At 57.7% G+C, this 19,028-nt stretch overlaps 1 protein-coding gene across 1 annotated transcript; it reads left to right on the top strand.

Annotated features, from left to right (window-relative positions):
* Positions 1-61: 61 nt before the first annotated feature.
* OAF (out at first homolog) lies at positions 62-17,063 on the top strand. Its single transcript, XM_077893869.1, has 4 exons — positions 62-657; positions 13,561-13,695; positions 14,489-14,669; positions 16,013-17,063. Exons 1-4 carry the CDS (start codon positions 226-228, stop codon positions 16,276-16,278), a joined length of 1,014 nt encoding a protein of 337 aa, XP_077749995.1. The 5' UTR covers positions 62-225; the 3' UTR covers positions 16,279-17,063.
* Positions 17,064-19,028: the final 1,965 nt, after the last annotated feature.

Consider the following 19,028-nt stretch of genomic DNA (forward strand, 5'->3'; position numbering starts at 1 on the left):
GGTCGCCCGGGGCGCGGCGGGCGGGGAGGGGACGGAGAGGGCCGTCCTCCCACGGAGCTGCTGCGCGGCCGTGCCGGGTCCCCGGTCCCCCGCGCCCGCCCCGGGGCCGCCGCCGAGCGCGGGGCGCCGCCGCGAGCCCTTTAAGGGCCGGGAGGCGCGCGGTCTCTTTAAGGCAGGTCCCGGTGGTTTCTGTTTTCCGAAGGAAGTGACGGGGGGTGGGATTGAATGAAAAGTGCCAAACGGCGGCTCGCGGCGGGCGCGGGGCCCCGGGAGCGCCGCGAGCACCTGGGAGCCGCCGGGGGGCGCGCGGCCGAGCGGAGCCCACGCGCGCCCGAGCCCCCCCGCCGCGCCGCCGCCCCGCGCCCCGGGCCCGCCCGCCACTTGGCGCCGACTTGGGCCGCGCCGGTCCCCGCGCGCTCGCGGCGGGCCGGGCCCCCGGGGATGCTCGCGCCGCCGCGGCTGCTGCTGCTGCTGCTCGCGCCGCTGCTGGTGGGCGCGGGGCCGGGCGCGCCGGCCGAGCTGCGGGTCCGCGTGCGGCTGCCCGACGGCCAGGTCACCGACGAGAGCCTGCAGGCCGACAGCGACGCCGACAGCATCGGCCTCGAGCTGCGCAAGCCCGACGGCACCCTGGTCTCCTTCACCGCCGACTTCAAGAAGGTGAGGCAGCCTGGCTCGCCCGCCGGGGCCTGGGAGTCCGCGCGCCCCGGGGTCCCCGAGGCCGCACCGCGGAGGCCCGCAGCGGGAAGGCGCGCCAGGACAGGCACGCGACTGAGCCAGGGTCACCTCGTCGTCGGCTCCTGCCCGCACCTCTGGACAGGCTCCCCAGCCCCAGCCCCTGCCCCGCCCTGCGCTCTGCCCCAGGAATGCACCCCCTGCACGCACACACACACACACACACACACACACACACACCCGCCGCCGCTGCAGCCCCTCCAGCCTTTCACCCCCGCCCTTCCCGCTCCCTGACCCGCCTCTTGCCCACTTGCCCCGCAGCTCTCCCAGGGCCCTCCAGCTGCTGACTCTCCTGCAGAACCGTGGACTCCCTTCTAGGGGTCATTGCCCTTTACTCTAGAGGAGAAAGTCCTGGGCTGGCCATCCGGGGCCCCCCGGGTCAGGCCCCTCTCCTTCTCGGAGCCTCCTTTTCCACCTCTGTTCAAGTCAGTGAGGTGGCTCCTGGCCTCTCAGCCCTGACATCTCAGAGACTGTAAACCAGGTCTCCCTTTCGCTTTCCTAGGCTGGAGACTGTGGGGGGAAGCAAGGTGGGGGTGGGAGGGGGTGTAGGAGCTGATTGTCCCTTGTCCCTCCTGAGCCTAGCAGAAGCTACCTCTTCTCTTTGGTCTGGAAGGCTGGAAAGCTTGCAGAAGGGGGGCGGGGGGACCTGGGCAGAGGCCCCGCGTGAAGTCCCCGCACTCTGGGAGAGCTGCCACTCCTTACCCTGCCTGGCAGGACAGCTGGCCAAACTCCATGTTTTGGCCCAGACTGCAGGAAGGGGGCAGAAACCAGCCTCTATTCAGTGTGTGTGTAAGAAACCAGAAGGAACCTTGAGGGACTAGAAGGTGGGCCTGGCCCCCAAGGTCTTTGGGGTTGGGGCGGGGAGGGGGGTACGGTGATGAGGGGGGAAGCGGAGGAGCTGGGGGATTATTAGCAAATGAGCCTGGAAGGACAGCGAGTGACTAACAGTGACCCAGCAGCAAGATTTCTGGAAGGAAAGAGGGTGGGTGAGGTGTAGGTACTCGAGGGGAATCTCCTGATACACACACACACACACACACACACACACACCAGCCCCTTGTCTGCTAAAAACAGGCCCTGTCTCTGGGGGCCTGGAGAGGTGGGGACAGTTAGATAACTGGACAGCTGGAGAAGCTCAGGGCTGTAGAGCCTTGCCCAAGCCACCCCCTCCCTCCTGCCTCTTAGAGAGTGTGAGCTTAAGAGGACAGGGTGTGGAATCTGGGGAGTCAGCTAGGGACCCAGAAAAGCTGCCATGGCACAGGCCAGAAAGCTGGGGTGGTGGTGGTGGGGAGTCCAGTGGACAGTGGGGATAAGGCTTGACTGCTGATCTGCCCCCAGACTACCGAGTTATCACCCACTTGGGACACAGGTGTTCCAGGGAGTGTGGAGTGTGGGGTGGTCACAGGTGGGAAGACTTCACGGCCCTTCCTTACTCGGCAGGCCCAAGCTAGGTTCTTGCACTCGGGCAGGGAGACAGGTGAGTTTGTGTGTGGAGAGAGCGAAGCTGACAGCGCCTGAACACCTCCAGCCTCCCCACACCTGAATTCCATATGTGTTCTTTTCCTGGGAAATCCCAATAGTGGCTGGATCCCTCAGGAGGCAGTGGTCTAATCCTTGCCTCTAACCTTCCATCGAAGCCCTTTGTCCTTGACGCTGAGCCTCTGGCCGGCCAGGAGTCTCCTACTTTCCTGTCCGCTGCCCGTTGTCCTATGGAGCTGGAACCCTGGAGAAGGGCTTCCCCATACCCGGGACCTCAGCAGCAGAGCCTGTGGCTAGGACACAACGCGTCCGGCTGGGCTTCTATAGCCCCTGGCGGCAGCATGAACTATTTTATGGCTCTACCCATGCAGACAAGGAGACGAGAGAGCCCAGGTGGCAGTGGGGTGATAGACCGGGGCTATAGTTAGGGGGCTGGCGGCCCAGGTAGAGAACTCCTTTGGAGCCTCATTTTAATCCCTGCAGTGTGTTTAAACCTCCACCCAGGTTTCCAAAGTCTGCTTTTCAGGTTAGCCTCTGACCCAGAAGCTGGCATTTCACACCCGCCCTGGCATCTCCAATTGCACCAGCAAGGGCAGGAGTCGGGGGTGGAAGGTGCAGAAAGGGAAGCCACCCTCGGGTCTCTCCAGCTCTGGTTGCTCAGCTAGCCCGGGGCAGAGCAGAATAGCCTTCACCCCTGCCCCAGGCCATCGTCTGCATTGGCCAGAGCAGCTTTTGTACGCAGATCCTTCTGGGGTGGCTCACCTCTCCTGTGGCCCACTTAGTTTCCAAGGCCTCGTGCCCCATGGTCTTTGGCAGATTTGCACAAGGTTCTATCTGGAAGTAATGATTTTTCCTGTGGGAAAAAATCTTGGGCATTGTGTTTCTTTTGTGTACCAAACACATTTGGGGTGCCTTGGGAAAAATCCCTAGTCCACTTAGGAATGGTGACGGTTGCCCTTTCCTCGCCTTCCTCGACAGTCCAGGCTGAAATGAGACAGACCTGGTTTAACCTGGGCAAGGTACTTGATCCTTGCAGGCCTTCATTTCTTCTTCTGTAAAATGGGTGGTGATGATGGCACCAATCCCATGGCTATCAAGAAAACTAAACAGGTAATACGTCTGAAATACCCAGTGTGTGTTGGCTGCTGTGCTAAGTGCTTAAGAAATAGAAGGCCGCTAGCTTTCATAATCCTTGCCCACATCACATTTCAGCGTGGGTCCTCACGCTTGGACTCAGAGATGTTGAAGGACGGACCCAGAGTCATCCTTGGGGAGTCAGCACTGAGCCTAGAGGTACCTTGAGCCCCTCATCATAACCTCCTCCTTGAAGCACCATCTATTAGAGCTCTCCAGAGAAACAGAAACAATAGGACATAGGGCAAGATATATAGAAGGAAGTTTGTTGCAAAAAGATTGGCTCACATGATTTTGGAGGCTCCGAAGTCCTACGATCTGCCTGCCATTTGCGAGCCAGCGGCCCAGGAAAGCTGGCAGTGTGTTTCCAGTCTGAGTCCAAAGGCCTGAGAGCCAGGTGTACCAGCATCTGAGGACCGAAGGTGGAGGTCCCAGCTCAGACAGAGAAGGAACATTTGCCCTTCCTCTGCTTTTTGTTCTATTCACACCCTCACCAGACTGGACGTTGCCACTCACACTGGTGAGGGCCATCTTCTTTGCTCATTCTGCCAATTGAAATGTTCATCTCTTCTGGAAACATCCTCACGGATACACCCAGCAATAATGTTTTACCAGCTATCTGGACATCCCTTCACCCGGTCAGATTGACACATAAAATTAACTGTCGCACTCCATAGCTGCTGGCCAGCCCCTCTGAACACAGAGCTGTCATTCTAGTCCTGCCAGGATATGCAGGGCTGCAGAGAGTGCCCCTGTGCTGGAGGCCTCCCAGCCCTCAGTCTGGCCCACCCTATGTCCACCTCCAGCACCCCCACCTCTCTGTTTGCCTCCTCCAAGAGGCAGCATTCTAGCACTGTCTGGCTCTCCCCACACTGCCACGCTGGACCTAGCAACCTAGGCATTGAGGCAGGGAGAGAGTGTTCAGTGTCTCGCTGTCAGACACATAGCCTGGAGCCCACGCAAGGATTATAAATGCCACAGGTAGCTTGGAGCTATCAAATGGCCGTCGTGTCACACCCTGCCCAAAGGCCTCTGACCATCAGATAGATGGAGCTGGGACTTTAAAAGAAGTGCCTTGGCTCAGTGGCTCCCAAACTTGGATGCCCATTAGAATCACTTGGGTAGCTTTGGAAACTCCCGATGCCTAAGCTGCACTCTAGAGCATTGAAATCCAATCTCTGTGTGCTATGATATTTTTAAAGAGGGCCCAGGGATTCCAAGGGGCAGCAAGTTTGGGAACCACTGGCCTGGCTGCTCCAGGGGAAGGGCAAGGAGGGGACTGGGAGGTGGGCCCAGATTAGGCTGTTAAAAGAATGTAGAGCCCACACTCACCTCTTTGCAACCTGTCACTCTGCCCACAATAACCCTAAGGTGTGTGAAGCAGTGGATAGGCGCGTTGGGTCTAATTCCACATGCCCTCAGTACACAAACTGTAATTCATAACACACACCCAAGAGGCAATACCCTCCTTTATAATCCAAATCCCGTGTGTGTAATTATACCCTTATGAGCACACTCACTGGGCATATCTAATACTGGGCTCGCCACCACCCCCAGGTTCTAACCTGGCTCTTTGTTGGTCAGCTCCCATGCTCTCCCTTCCCCCAAGCTGGTGTCTCCATCCAAGTCCAAGTTCTCTTTCCCCTTTGGCCCTAGTCTGAATGTCCAAAAGCTGGGGGAGGGGATGAGTCATGTTCCAGCGGTGTGGTTTGGTGCTGACCGGATGGCTAGGGTGCAGCTGATAGATAGGAGAAAGTCATGCGGTGGCGGGTCCAATGGGAGGGAGGGAGGGAGGGAGGGAGGAACCACACACTCCAGAAGTGTGGCAGGAGGGATCCTTGGGCTTGGAGCCAATATAAGGGGAGCCATATGGTGGCGTGGGTCAGCCCAAGGTCATTCTGAAGGACCCAGGAGGAGTGGAAATGTGAGCCTTCTGGGCCCTGGCCTGAGCCCCGGTGGGTGAGTGGGAGTCAGAGGAGGGAACAGTCCAGAGAGCGCCAGAGTCCCTGCCTTGGGGGCTCATGGTTGGGCTGGGGGAGCAGCGTGGGAAGCTGCATGCTGTCAGAGGCGGTCTGGAAGATGTGGAATGTGCAAATGACCGCGCTGGGGCCAGAGGCTGTTTATTATAACAGGATGTCACATCACACAGAGGTCAGACAGGAGAAGCTTTTAGATACCCGGCTCCCCCTACCCGGTCTATGTGAGGTCTCTGAAATGTAGCAGTTTGGAACACAAGCGTGTGACGGATGGGTTATTTTCCTGAGGAACAGAGGGCAGCAGAGATGCTTTCAGGAGACGCCCAACATTTCTGGAGTCTGGAGCATTTTCTCATAGGAGTTTGTGAGAAGTCACCAGATGGAATGACCTGGCTGTGTCCGTGGGGCCCTTGGATCTAAAAGCAGTCCCTCTGCCACATTTGAGGAATTCCTCCGTGGATCAGAGATTGGCAGCCCTGCTGGAAGGTTCAGACATGCTCCCTGGAGTTTGGCAAGCATCCCCCCACTCCTACCCCCCCGAACACCATTGTCCATTGGCGAATCCTCACGAGAGATCCTGGATCAGGCTGTGAAGACTGCCACCTGGACCAAGGGCGGAGTGGCCTGCTAGAAATAAGATGGGGAGAGGCAGAGCGGGGCTCTTCCCTACTGGGCTGCCAAGCTACAGAGAAGTCGTGGTGGTAGCGGTTGTAGAAAAACACAGGACAGATTCCTGTTCGCAGGAAGACAGGGTGCAGCCTCGTGATGATAAGTGCACGTCCCTGGATCCCACACCCTGAGTGGTCACTCAAGTCACACGCCGTCGGTTGCTTTCATGCACTGTCGCATCTGATCCTCACTACTACATCACCGGGCACCCGTTGCCCCCATTTTGCAGACGTGCATACTGAGGCTTAGAGCTATGAAGTGACTTTGACAAGATGAAGTAGCTGATGATCCAGGATTAGGGCCCAGGGATCCTTCTATTATATTGTGATTGATTGTATGTGTTGTAACATAAGTAGGCTCCTTCCAGAAAGCTGGAGAAACCTGAATTGAGGTGGCGGGGGGAGGGGAGGCAGAGGTTGACAGAAAACCTTAGTGCAGAGGAATAAACCCTCCTCTGTAGAGACTTGGGCTGGATCCCTTCCCCTCCAGGCCCTTGACCCTCAGTGGATAGGAGGATTGACCCCTTGGCTGCTTAGTGCCTGAGACTGTTCCTCGGGGCACGTCGGGGTGCAGGGACTGTGTGTGAGAGATCTCACAGAGACTCCTGAGCACCCACCGTGTACATTTGTCTGCCCTGTACCAGGCGTGCGACCTGACAAGCCACTCACCCTCTCAGACACAGCTCCCAGGCTGGCGAGGAGGGAATTGCTGTCACAAGCAGAGGCCAGTGTAGACCCTGGGGAGTGGAGTAGCAGTGCCAGCAGGTCCCCCCACCCCAGCCCCCCTTCCTCGCTAGGAAGCGGTAGGGGCCAGAGCATCATTAGGAGCTCCCACCCCCGAAGTTGGCAAGTGTTTAAGCGGCTGCCACTGCGCATTCCGCTGAAGGGCAGGGAGCGAGGGAGGCGGTGGGGCTGGGAATCTGGGTGAGAGAGAAGCACGGAGCCCCATCTTAGGAGCCCTGAGTCAGCGGGACAGTGGGGCGCAGTTGATCCACACAAAGCCTCACATTGTTCCCTGGGGCAGTTGGAACAGTGGTGACCTTTGGGATTCGGCTGATAGAGAACTGGGGGCTCAGGGGGGCTGGGGGAGGGCAGGGGGGCCACTACTCATGCCCCTTAACAAGAAGCTTTTGTCGAGGACTCGCCCCGAGGGCGTACAGGCGGCCCGGCCCGTAGTGGGGTCAGCCGAAGTCCCGGGGTGCCGGCCTGGGAATGGGCTTGGCCTGGCTCTGGGTTGGCTCCCCTGACCCCTGTTCCTGCTCCGGGACACTGTTCCTGCAGAGTGGCCACCGTGCACGGGGTTAGGGAGGTGCTGGTCCCTGGCTGCCTCTCCTCACCTCCCCGGCCCCATGAAACCGGCTCCTTGTCCAGCCACGAAGCAGCTCCAGCCAGGAGCAGAGGGGTAAATATTTAGATTGGCTCAGCCCGGCCTCGGAACCCTGCGCTGTGCTGCGAGGGGAAGGAGACAGATGACGGGGCACAGTCCCCGGACGGTGCGGCTGTCCCAGAGCAAGCAGCCTGGGGGACTTGGTGCCTCGCAGGACCCCAGAGAGAAGGCCCCCGGCCTGGGGTGCAGGAGAGTAGGGGAGTGCAGTGAGGGACGGGGCGGCCCCCACCCAGGCCCCTTGGTCCCCGGCTCCCCATGGCTGGGCGCTGCCCCCCTCCCCAGGCGGGCTCTCTGGAGAAGGGGGCCGAGGGTGACAGCAGCATGAGGACCTTGTTCCGCGTGGCCGAGGGGGTGTGTGAGAGCCCTGGCAGTGACTCACAGAGAGGGGCGACGTGGAGGCTCCGGGGGGGACACTGAGGGAGGCAGCGTGCTCACGTGAGCATCCCTGGGGGCCGGGGAGAGACAGGAGCAGCTGTGTGCGAAAGAGACCGTTTGAGAAGCAGCAAGTGTGCGTGGAAGATTACAGACGTGGCCCGAGCATGGGGGGAAGCAGGTGGGCCTCCGTGTGTTTCCGCTCAGATTCCACTGGGCTGCCACGTAAAACCCCAACAGCGGCTGCAGCAAAAGAGAAGCTTGTTGAGGCTGGAAGTGGGCAGTGGGGGGCAGCGTGGCAGGTCCACGGCATCCCCGCTGAGCTCCCATGGGCTCTGTCTGCAGGGCTGCTTCCCCTGGGGCCTCTCCCCAGGAAGGCTGCCATTCCAGGGCGCAGGGCTGGGCCCCTGCTCTTCCCAGAGCAGCTCCTTGGGTGTCCACCCGGAGCCCCAGCAGGGCCCGGCCAGCGTAGCCTTCTCTCCGTGAGATGCAGCAGATCCCGGGAGTATAGCAGGGTGAGGAGTGGACACAGAGAGGGACAGTATCTGGACGGGGGCTGGCAGGGGGCTCGGAGGAACCTAACCATCACTGGATGGTGAGTCAGGAGACCCCCGGGCTTCTGGTCCTGGCTCTGCAGCCGCATGACTTGTGAAGGGCACGTCCCCAGCTGGAACCTCACTGGATCATGAACTAAATGATCCCCTAGACCTTCTGAAAGCCGAAATAGCAGCTGTAGGACTACCAGTCTCCTGGTTGGAGGTGAGGGAGTCGATAGAGGCCCCTGGGCATGCGTGCATTCACTCAGCTAATAAATGTTGAGCTTATTGTTGAGCTCCATGCCAGACCCTGAGGTCACTGCATCACTAAGGTCTAGTCTCTGCCCTAGAGCCAGGGGTAGATCTTACTGGGGGCCTGGATGACTTGTTACTTGGGCAGAAGATGCCACATGAGGATGGGGTCCTCGCTCAAGGCATTTAAATCACGTGCACACTGAACCGGTGCAAGGCAAGTTTCAGATCCAGCTCAGAACTTCCAGTGATCTGCTAGATGAGCTCAGGCTCCTCGGCTGGACTCTCAGACCCGCTGCCCTGCCCTCTTACCAGCCTCTTCCTTGGACCACTCTGCCCTCCCACACCCCACCCTGAGAAAACCACGCTCTTGTCTGTGCAGTCCTTCCTTCGTTTCCTCATTACCAGGCACTCACTGAGCACCTGCTGTGCTCAAGGGGGTGGGGAGGCACTGCAAATGAGCTACTTTCCCAGCCTCAAGGAGCTGAGTCTGGAAGCTAAGGCGAGAGAGAGAGAGAGAGAGGAGAGAGAGAGAGAGAGAGAGAGATGCAAACACAATGGGATTTGTGCTGTAGAGGTTAGGAGTTGGGGCCGCCTGAGTCTGCTGGCCGGTTGGTGAGGGCAGCATTGGGAAGACAGGCCAGAGGAGGGGATGCATGGGCACTGAGTCCTGAGAGATGGTAGGCAGATGGGGACAGGGCATTCCAGGAGAGGAATCAGCTCACGGAAAGGCACAAAGCCTCACTGCGCCTATTCTGGAAACTGTGAGCTCCTCAGCTCAATGCTCAGGGAATACAGGACAAGCTGTCAGCGGAGGTGGATGGGAGCCTCTGGAGGGTACACCTGATGGCGAGGGAAAAAGGAACTTTTGAATGGCATTAGGCAGATCAGTGACAATATGGAGGGCTAGATTGGGTGGGGGTGTGATGAGAGCCTCACGTTTCCCTATCTTCTGGAAATTCCTGTCTCTCTACTAGAGAGCATTCCTCTTCCTTTGATCGTCAAGGACCACTGAAATGTCCCACACTCTGGAGAAGTCTCCCCTCCCTCCTGGCCTCCAGTCCCACCCTTAAGGGGACAGCAAATGCCCCTTCATCTACCCTTTGCCCCATAGCCTTTACCACACACCTCAACCCTAGGCCTTCTGTGGGGCACTGGCTCTGGTTGTTGGAGGTCAGCCTCTCCATGAGCCCCTTGAAGACAGGGGCCAGGGCCTTGGTCTCAGCCATTTCCCCCACCCAGCCTGGTGCCTGTGAAGCCTTTCCCACCAATTTGTTGACTCCCTGCAAGCCAGGCCCCAGAGGAGTCCCCTGGCCTCACTGGGCCTTAGGTACATCGTTAGGAGAACAATCTTTGCTCTTGCTTCTGCAGGTCTAGAATAGGTCACAGCTGGAGCGAGGCCAGAGATTGCAACAATAATAGACAAAGAGTTCAGCCCACTATGTTCTGAGACCTTTCGCTCATTTTTTCCTCATGATAATCCCTGGAGGTGTAGGTATTGTTAGTTTAACTCATTTAACAGATGTGGAAATTAAGGTGCAGGGAGGTGAATTCCCCTGAGGTGACATGGCTAGTATCAGCAAAGCCGGGATTTGAATGGAGGTAGCACGGGCTCCAGAGCTGTTGCTCGGAACTACCGTGCTGTCCTACAACCTGTCTACTCCTGCTCTTTACTTAAAACCACAAAGGACTTCAGCCGGGGCTCACAATCTCCGTGGCGCAGGTGCCACACCCTGTATGTGGCCCAGGTGCCAGCCCTGGTACCGTAATCCTCTGTGTCTTCCTGGTGGCCTGCTCCTGATAGGCTGGAGGTTCCCGGGAGCTCATGCAAGAAGGAGCCTTATAGAAACTTCCATCCTGGGAGTCCTAGCCTGAGTCCTGGACCTGCAGAACCTGCCTCCAGCACTTTGACATCTTCTCCAGCTGTGCCATCTGCGGCATTAGGCCACATCCGGCTGAATCATCCCAGAGCACTTGGGCGAGGAGGGAGCTTGGGAGCTGAGCTTCCATTTGGCCTGGGCCTCACATCTGGCCAGATGTTTGCTGAAGTGGGACGACCTCTCCCCCTGCCCTTTCCTCTGTGCTGGAGGGAGGGGGCCCCTGGAACCTTCCCAGTGAGTCTCAGGTGTGGAGGGTAGAAGGGAAGAGGGATACTGGTCAGGATGATGGAGCCAAGTAGATCCAGAAGCTAGGGGTGCCCACTCCCTCCCAGGGATCAGTGAGTAGAATACGGTTTCTCTGGAGAAATAGGATCTATAGAGGTTCTGGGCAGGCAGGCAGGAGGGTTAGAAGGGTGGCCTGCCTTGTGTTGCCCCTCCTGTCCGTGTCAGACGCTCGTTCTTACTAGTCACGCAGAACCGTGAGCGGGAACTGCCACACTGCTAGGGCAGGTCTACGCAAGACTTCAGGCATGGCTGGAAAACAGAACTGAGTTCTGATCCTTGCTCTGCCACTTGGCAGCAGTGTGGCCAAGGGCAGACCACCCTGCCTCTCTGGTCCTCGGTTTCTGGAGCGAGGCATCAAGTACATTTGGGAGGCAGTGATGCTTCCTGGTTGACACAGCCCTGGCTTTGGAGTCAGACTGCCCCGGGTTAAAATTCCAGCCACATTTCCTCCTAGTCCCATGACCTTGAGCAAGTAACCCATTCCAAACTAAGTAATAATCATCCTCCCCACCTCCTGTTGTTGTAAAGATTTTAAATAGGACAATACATCCTTTTTGACTCATAATAACAATGACTTGTCCCTTCCAGTTACAAACTTCAATGAATCTCTGCCCCTCCACGAGGAAACCTTCTATCTCAACGAGAGATCCTCATTCCCTCTCTTTGCCCCCAGATTCCCATTTTGGTATCATTCTGCTGTTGTTGCCAATGTTTTGTTTAATATAATAGAGTCAGGAGGAAAATTCAGAACAGGTATTTTGGGGGTTTTTTTGACTCCACTCTGGTCCAAGAGTTCAAATGCTATCTCTTAATGACGGGCAGGTGATATTCCTGAGCAAAAACACCACTCTGCAGCCATCAGACCACAGGTATGGGACGTGGCTGTGGCTTTGGAAAAGGTGCTGTGAATATTCCAGCTAAGGTTCTTTCAGAGTCCTTGCTGAAGACACACGGGAGGTGGATGTTGGACTCTGCCTTGGGGTCCAGCCAGGGACACCAGGCTGACTCAAGCCCTAGGAGGGGAAGTCTGGTATCGGGTCTCACCTGGCAGGAAGTGAGCCCCAAGTAGAAAATACGCTAGTGGACCAGCCTCCAGGCAGTCTCCCCTTGGCCGACCCAAGGGAATGGAAAATCAGGTGGCCCAGGCTGGCAGGGCAAGGAGATTCCAGCCTCGTGGCCCAAGAACGGATTTCCTGTTGAGAGGAAGCTAGGGTTAAGCTGAGCTCTGATTCACCTTCCCCGTGAGTCTGGCATCAACAAAAACCTCTCCCGGGCCATCCTCACCAGCTGGGCCTCGGTCTCCCTTTCTGCACTATTGATGGAAAAATCTTCCCATACATGCCCACACCTCCTTGTCCTAGAGATCATCTGTAGTAAAAGGAAGCAGGAGAAGCTTCCCTGTAGAGGCAAGGGACCTCACAAGTGGGTGGGAATTTATGGGGTGGCAACACTCACTGGCTCCGATCACCTCCAGGGAGGAGATGGGCCACAGCTCTAGCACCTACTGAGCACTGACTCGGGGTGGGCATTTTTTCTGGGCCCTCCACACTCGCTCAGTTTTCACCACAACCCAACCCGCTAAATGCCTTAGGGTCCCCATCTTACAAGTGAGACTTCCAGAAGCTGGAAGATAGGCCTGGGAACTGGCTAATGCGTGGCGGAGATGGGGCACACCTTCCCCTCGCTGCCCATACAGGGGCCCAAGTGGGGACCCTCAGGCCCTGTTTCAGAGCACTTGTACTCTCGGTGCTCTTAGTGGGTGAAGCCAGGGCACATACTTTGAGAGATGAATAGCTATGCAGAGCTGTATATGCTCGGTGCCAACCCCCACTAGGGTTCTAGACGGAGATGCTCATTATGGTCCAGCTTCCTCCCTGGCAGGAGGGGTGCAGGGGGACGGTGGTCTTGACAGATTTAGACCACTTCTGACCAGGCCCTGCTAATAACTTCTCCCTGGGAGCAGTTGGCCAAGGCACAGAGTTGGTTGAGAGCAAGGGGGTACCTTGGGTGCAGGTGGGTCAGGGCACAGGGTGCCAGCAGCCAGATTAGGAGGGGGACCCCATCCTGCCTTGCAGGTGCCCCCTCTCCCTTTGCCCTCTGCTGACTTCCATTCATGCAATGAATGAGTAATGGGAAGGAGCCATTGGCCTGCTAGCAATGCCATTAGTAATCCCATGGGGAAAGGGGAAGTGGAGATGGGAAGGGAAGAGAAGGGTGAGCCGTCCCAGCTTCCTTGGGCCAGAATGGCAACAGCTGTGGCCAGCTTGTGCCGTGTCTGCCCTTAACCCCATCCTGTGCCCATGCCAGGAGTCCGGATGATGGGAAGCCCTGGGGCATTTTGGAAAGCACCAATTTCTGGGCTTTCCCCCAAACCTACCAAGTAAGAATATCTGTGAGAGAAACTCTGGAATCTATACTAGTAAAAAGTTCAGCCCCTCCCCTATTATGCCCTGGTTTAGGTAGTTATCGAGGTGGTGACCTCCCCCAACCTGGGTGACACAGGGGTGCCACCGCGGGGCAGCATCAGCTATGAATGAACCAGGCACCAAAAAAGGGTGCTGTTTCTTTTAAGGTGAAGTTCTGTGCTTTTAAATACAGCTCTGTTTTGAAAAGCTTTTTAGTGGTTCACTATGTGAATTTTCCAGGAGGCTTTGGAACATCTGGGGTGTGTTCTTTCTTTTAAGTTACAGGTTTAAATGGAAAAGATAAAAAAGTCCTAGATCAGCAGGAGGGAAATGTCCATTGCAGGGCAGGGCCCAGGCAGGTGTCCTGTGCAAGGCCTGAGATGAGCCCCGGGTGGGCTGGGAGCGAGCTGCACCCACCCCAGCCCATCCCTGTCCTCCTGCCCCTTCCCATCAGGATGTGAAGATTTTCCGAGCCCTGATCCTGGGGGAGCTGGAGAAGGGGCAGAGTCAGTTCCAGGCACTCTGCTTTGTCACCCGGCTGCACCACAATGAGATCATCCCCAGTGAGGCCATGGCTAAGCTTCGACAGGTGAGTGCCCGCCTCGGGCCTGCCCTGGCCCAGCTCCTGCCCTGGAGCCCCCATTCCCTGCAGCCATCGTGACCCCAAGCCTGGACCCCACCCCCCATCCTCAGTCTCCCACCCAGCACCTGAGCCACCCTGGTCCTCATCCCTGCTACCTACCCCACTCTCACCCTACAGTCCCAATCCCCTTGATTTTGCCCCAGGCCAAACCTAACTCTCTAATCCCAGATCGCTAATCTGCACAGTCCCCTAATCTCAGCTCCTCCCCCTGTATGGTGGAGGCTGGGGGCTTCAGATCTGCCTTCAGCCACCACTCCTTATCCAGGTGACATTGCACGAGCAACTTCGCCTGCAAAGCTTCTGTTTTCTTACTGGGAAATGAGTTCCACTGAGAATTAAATGAGCTGATGCGTGTAGTGTGCAGACGCTTCAGCCTGTTGGCCCGTGCCCCATCCCTTCCTGGACCTTGGGCCTCTCCCCAGCCTCATCTGAATTCCCTAACCTCTCCAGTAGGGTCTGCTCTAGGCCCTTCCCCTTCTGGCTGCCCACCAACGCCACCCCCGGCCACTACCAGTATTATGTATCAGCCCCAGGTGTCAACCAGTGGCCAGTTGGAAAGGCCTGGCTGTGCCCTGAGCATTTGTTTCTCCATCAGCTAGAGGGGATGCTAGGCGCCCTTGACTGCCAGCCTGCCCCAAGGCTCTGAAGGCAACCAGCCTCAGTTTGAAACTCAGCCATCAGGCAAGGAATGGGCAGGGAGCCTTCTGAGGCCAGGTGGGAATGGCTCTTCTCCACACAGAAGAATCCACGGGCAGTGCGGCAGGCCGAGGAGGTGCGGGGCCTGGAGCACCTGCACATGGACGTCGCCGTCAACTTCAGCCAGGGGGGCCTGCTGAGCCCCCACCTCCGCAATGTGTGCGCCGAGGCCGCAGATACCATCTACACCCGCCAGGAGGACGTCCGGTTCTGGCTGGAGCAAGGTCAGCCGGGTGCTGCCCACTGTGGCATCACATCACCTGTGATAGAGTAATGAAGTGTGGGAGTTCAGAGGAGGGTCCCCTAAACCTTCCTGGAAGAAGGGGTGCCTGTGTGGCTTTTCAGTGAGAGGAGTCAGCCAGGTGAAAGCGACCCCTTCCAGGTAGGAACACACACAACTGTGACGTGCTAGGCCCCGTGGAGGGAGATACCTGGTCAGCGCCTGTCTCGTTCCTTCCCTTAGTGACAACACAGATCATGGGAGGGAGGCCCAGGTAGCAGGATCCAGGTGGCACCCAAAGACCCATTCCTACCTGCCCACCTGTGCTGCCCCCCACCCCCGCCTGAGAAGTCAGCTCCTCTCCTTCCTTCCATGCCCTCCCCAGTGGCAACATCTCTCCCCCAAGATCCTTGAGGGCCACCCCCCTCATCTTTGTGAGCTCCCTGCCTTTCTGCCGAGGTGGCTTTACTGCCGGCACACCTCCTGACACCCTTCCCAGGACTGCCCTCAGGTCCTCCATGCAGAGGGCACAAGGAGATGTCACAGTGCCAAGTCCGGGTTCCTGGTCTTTCTGCCCAGCCCACTGAGCACTAGAGAAGTGCCTGCCCCTCCTAGGGCCCCACCGGATTTCGAAGTGCCCAACAGAGCTGTGGTCATGCCCTCCGTACACAGCCCTCCCCGGTCGGCTGCACCCCCCAGAGGCCGGTCCTACCCGTGGCCACAGAGCCAAGCCAGGGGCCAGGTTCCTGCCATGTCCCTCAAGCAACCCTGTGTGTGCGCTGGCCATGCTGACCGCCTGGCATGTCCGTGTCAGCCCTCCTCAGATACCCCTTCCTCGAAGAAGCTCTCCTTGATTTTTTTTTAAAAAGATTTTATTTATTCATGAAAGACACACAGAATGAGAGAGAGGCAGAGACACAGGCAGAGGGAGCAGCAGGCTCCCTGCGGGGAGCCCGACGTGGGACTTGATCCCGGGTCTCCAGGATCAGGCCCTGGGCTGAAGGCGGCGCTAAACCGCTGAGCCACCCCGGCTGCCCTCTCCTTGATCTTCTACTCATTCTCGCCTCGTCTCTATTCCATCGCATTCTAGTGTAACAATGTTTTTAAACATCGGGCTGAGCGCGGCCGAGTGGAGACTGAAGTCAGACAGCCCTGAGTTCCGTTCTCACCCCACTCCTAACTCTGTGACCTCAGTGAGATCATTAAACCTCTCCAGGCCGGGTGCCTCATCTAATAGAACAGGAATGATAATACTTAGCTCCTTGGGTCGACGGGATACCCCAAGAGGCCATGTGGGGGCAGGGGGCTCCCTCTTTTCCCTCTGCTGACCCTTGCCTGTCTCCCCAGGTGTGGACAGCTCCGTGTTTGAGCCTCTGCCCGAGGCCTCCGAGCAGATGCTGCTGCCGCGCTGCGGGCAGGTGGCAGACGGCGGAAGGCCCTGCGTGTGCCGCTACGGCCTGAGCCTGGCCTGGTACCCCTGCATGCTCAAGTACTGCCACAGCCGCGACCGACCCACCCCCTACAAGTGCGGCATCCGTAGCTGCCAGAAGAACTACAGTTTTGACTTCTACGTGCCCCAGCGGCAGCTGTGCCTCTGGGATGAGGACCCCTAGCTGGGCTGGGCGAAGGGGGTGGTCTCTGAGGTAGCTGCTCTGGGCCCACCGCTCTTCCCCCAGCCACTGGTGGGGGGCAGCCCCCCAACTGAGGCCTTACTTCCCTTCTCCCTTGACCCCGGAGCCTCTGGCCCCATCGTGCAAGACTGTGAAAAGGGGTGTGGCAGGGCAAGGGTTAACTCATGAAGGCAGCCCCCACTCCCACCCTGTGCCTCCCTTGGGGACAGGGAGGGGGGTTCTCCAGACTCGCCCCCGCCTCCCCTTAATCTCCCCCGAAGTGTTCTCTCTCAAGCAACCAAAATGTGATGGCCCGTGATTCTATTTAACTCAGAAGGTTTAGATGCTAAAAGGTTTAGTCGGTGTCGGTGCCTGTGACACCGCCCTCCCCACACACACACCCCCACTCGCCCATCTGGAAGGAGCTGACCCCTCTGCACCATCAAATGCCCAACAATGAGGGGATCCCTGCCCCGGAGAGGGGGCTGTCGGGGATCACTGCCAGGGCCCCTGCACCAGATCACAACGCATTCCTGTCCTCCCGGCCCCCAAGGGCGGGACAGGTGAGGACCTCCCAGCCCCCACACAAACCACACGTGCCTTTCCCCAGACCCAGACTCTGCGGGGAGACCAGGCGCCCGCGTTTCCCCCCAATCAACGGAAATATTTTTGTAAAGGTTCTGGGGGCAGCGAGGAAGCATGGAGTATGAGGAAAACTTGAATTCCAGATTTTTAATGCAAAGTATTTATCATTTGTACCAGAAATAAAATTTTAAATTTTTATTTGACTGACAGCTCGCGACTCGGAGTTCTGAGCGAACTCTTGGCCAATGCTGCCACCTGGTGTCAGGAGAAGTGTCCCGTTTACCGGCGACCGGGCTTGGGACCCCTCCTGAAGCACCTGCGGGGTGCTCACCCGTTGTGCGGCAGGCCGCGTGGGGATTGGGGGTGCATATTAGGGAAGGATAAGTTAAAACTACTGCGCTTAAGAGGAGACGTGCACAGATGAGCAAGCCGGACAGTAGTAGCGGAAGATAAGTGAAGGCAAGAAATAAGAAACTCCAGAACCAGACCTCCAGGGTTCAAATCCTCGCCTTGCTGCTGCGGCTTTGCTGTGCAGTCTTGGGCCGCGTTCCTTTACCTCTCTGTGTCTCGGCTCTCTTAGCCCTGAAATGGCCTTACGTAGCTTCATACGTATGAAGCACCCAGCACATAGCGCTCGCTGCAGTCGCCGTTATTAGTATCTTAGTGTTAGCAAAAAGGGCAGACACCTCCTCAGCCATAGACCTGAGACGGCTTACGCTAGACCTCCTGAAGGCCCCTTCGCATCAAAAGTACCTTCTGGTATAAAGAGGCTGTAAGAGGAGGTGCCAAGCTGGGTGCTGGAGGGCTTCCAGGGAAGGAGGGGTGTGGAGGCCGAATTTCTCGGGAGAGGTCTCCTGGGCCAGGTGGGACACCAGTTGAAGCTGAGGGATGGTCTGCATAGGGCAAAGGGGAGGAGACAGGGGTGCTGGGGGGGGGGAAGCCCCAGGGGAGACAGGAGAGGCAGCTCCTTCCTCATCAGCCTAAGATAGGGCAACAGGTTTCAGGACAGCACCCCCCCCCCCGGCCCGCCCCCAACTTTGCTCCTCAGAACAGGCTGCTGCTCCTCCTTGAAGCTCTACAGGCCAGAGGGATGTGATGGGAGCCAGGCTTGCTTGGAATGGGTGGGGAGACATCCTTTACAGGGACGATATGCCTCTTTGCAAGGACCAGCTTCAGCTGTGCTGGGGAGCCAGGGAGGGAGGTGTTCCTCCCCGGCCCTTTCCTGCTTCCCCTGCCGTGGAATCCCAGGCCTCAGTCCTGCTCTGGGTTGGGGCGAGAGTGGGGGAGATTACTTGGAGAAGGCACCTCCCACCCCATATATGTGCCTTATTTGCTGGGGGTGGGGTTCCCGGGTCATATACCTTTTCTACTCACTTTCAAATAGCCAAAAATAAGGCTGTTTTTAAAAAAATGAAGACTGCTTTTCTAATCTTCCTTACGAATGACTAGCAACCCCAAGCCTGCCTGTCCCCTGCAGTGAGGGGGCTTCTGGACCCTGTCACTACAGACTACCCTGCCTGGGGTCCCTCCTTGCTCGGTCTTAGGGCATGGGCAGGAGAATTAAGATTCCCTGAGACTTCGGGTCAACACTACGGTCAGGCAAAGCCCATACTTCCCCTCATTCCAAGCAACCCTCCGTACCTCCCCACTCCCTCTGTCAGGTGCCACCACTACAGTCACTCCTCTGGTGAGGGTCAGAATCACGTGGGAGCTCAGCTCACGGATGTCCAGGGTCAGCTGTTTGAGAAACCTCCAGATAAGGCTTTACTTTCCTCGAGTCCTTTGTGCACCTGTGCAAACCCTCGGGGTGGGGGGGTCAGGTAACGCGCCTACAATGAATGCTCATTTCCTCTGGTGCTTTAGAGTTTACAAAGTGCCTTCGTATCAATTAGCTCTCGGCTCATTGTAGCAATCCTGTGACATTTTATGGATGTGGCTCACCAATAAAATGATGTGACTTACCTGAGGTCAGACAGCTAGTCAGAGCACAGTTGGGATCCGACCTTCACCCTTCTAACTCCTTGCATACCTACTAACCCGGTGGGTTTATCAGAGTGGCCTTCTGGAACCTCAGCGCACCTCACCTACGGGGTGGGGAGTGGGGCCGCAGTGCGAGGTATGAAGCACCCACGGGGGGGCCAGTCCTGCGGTAGCAATCACTGAATATA

This window comes from Canis aureus, chromosome 3, assembly GCF_053574225.1.
Source record: "Canis aureus isolate CA01 chromosome 3, VMU_Caureus_v.1.0, whole genome shotgun sequence".
In the NCBI taxonomy this organism is placed as follows: Eukaryota; Metazoa; Chordata; class Mammalia; order Carnivora; family Canidae; genus Canis; species Canis aureus.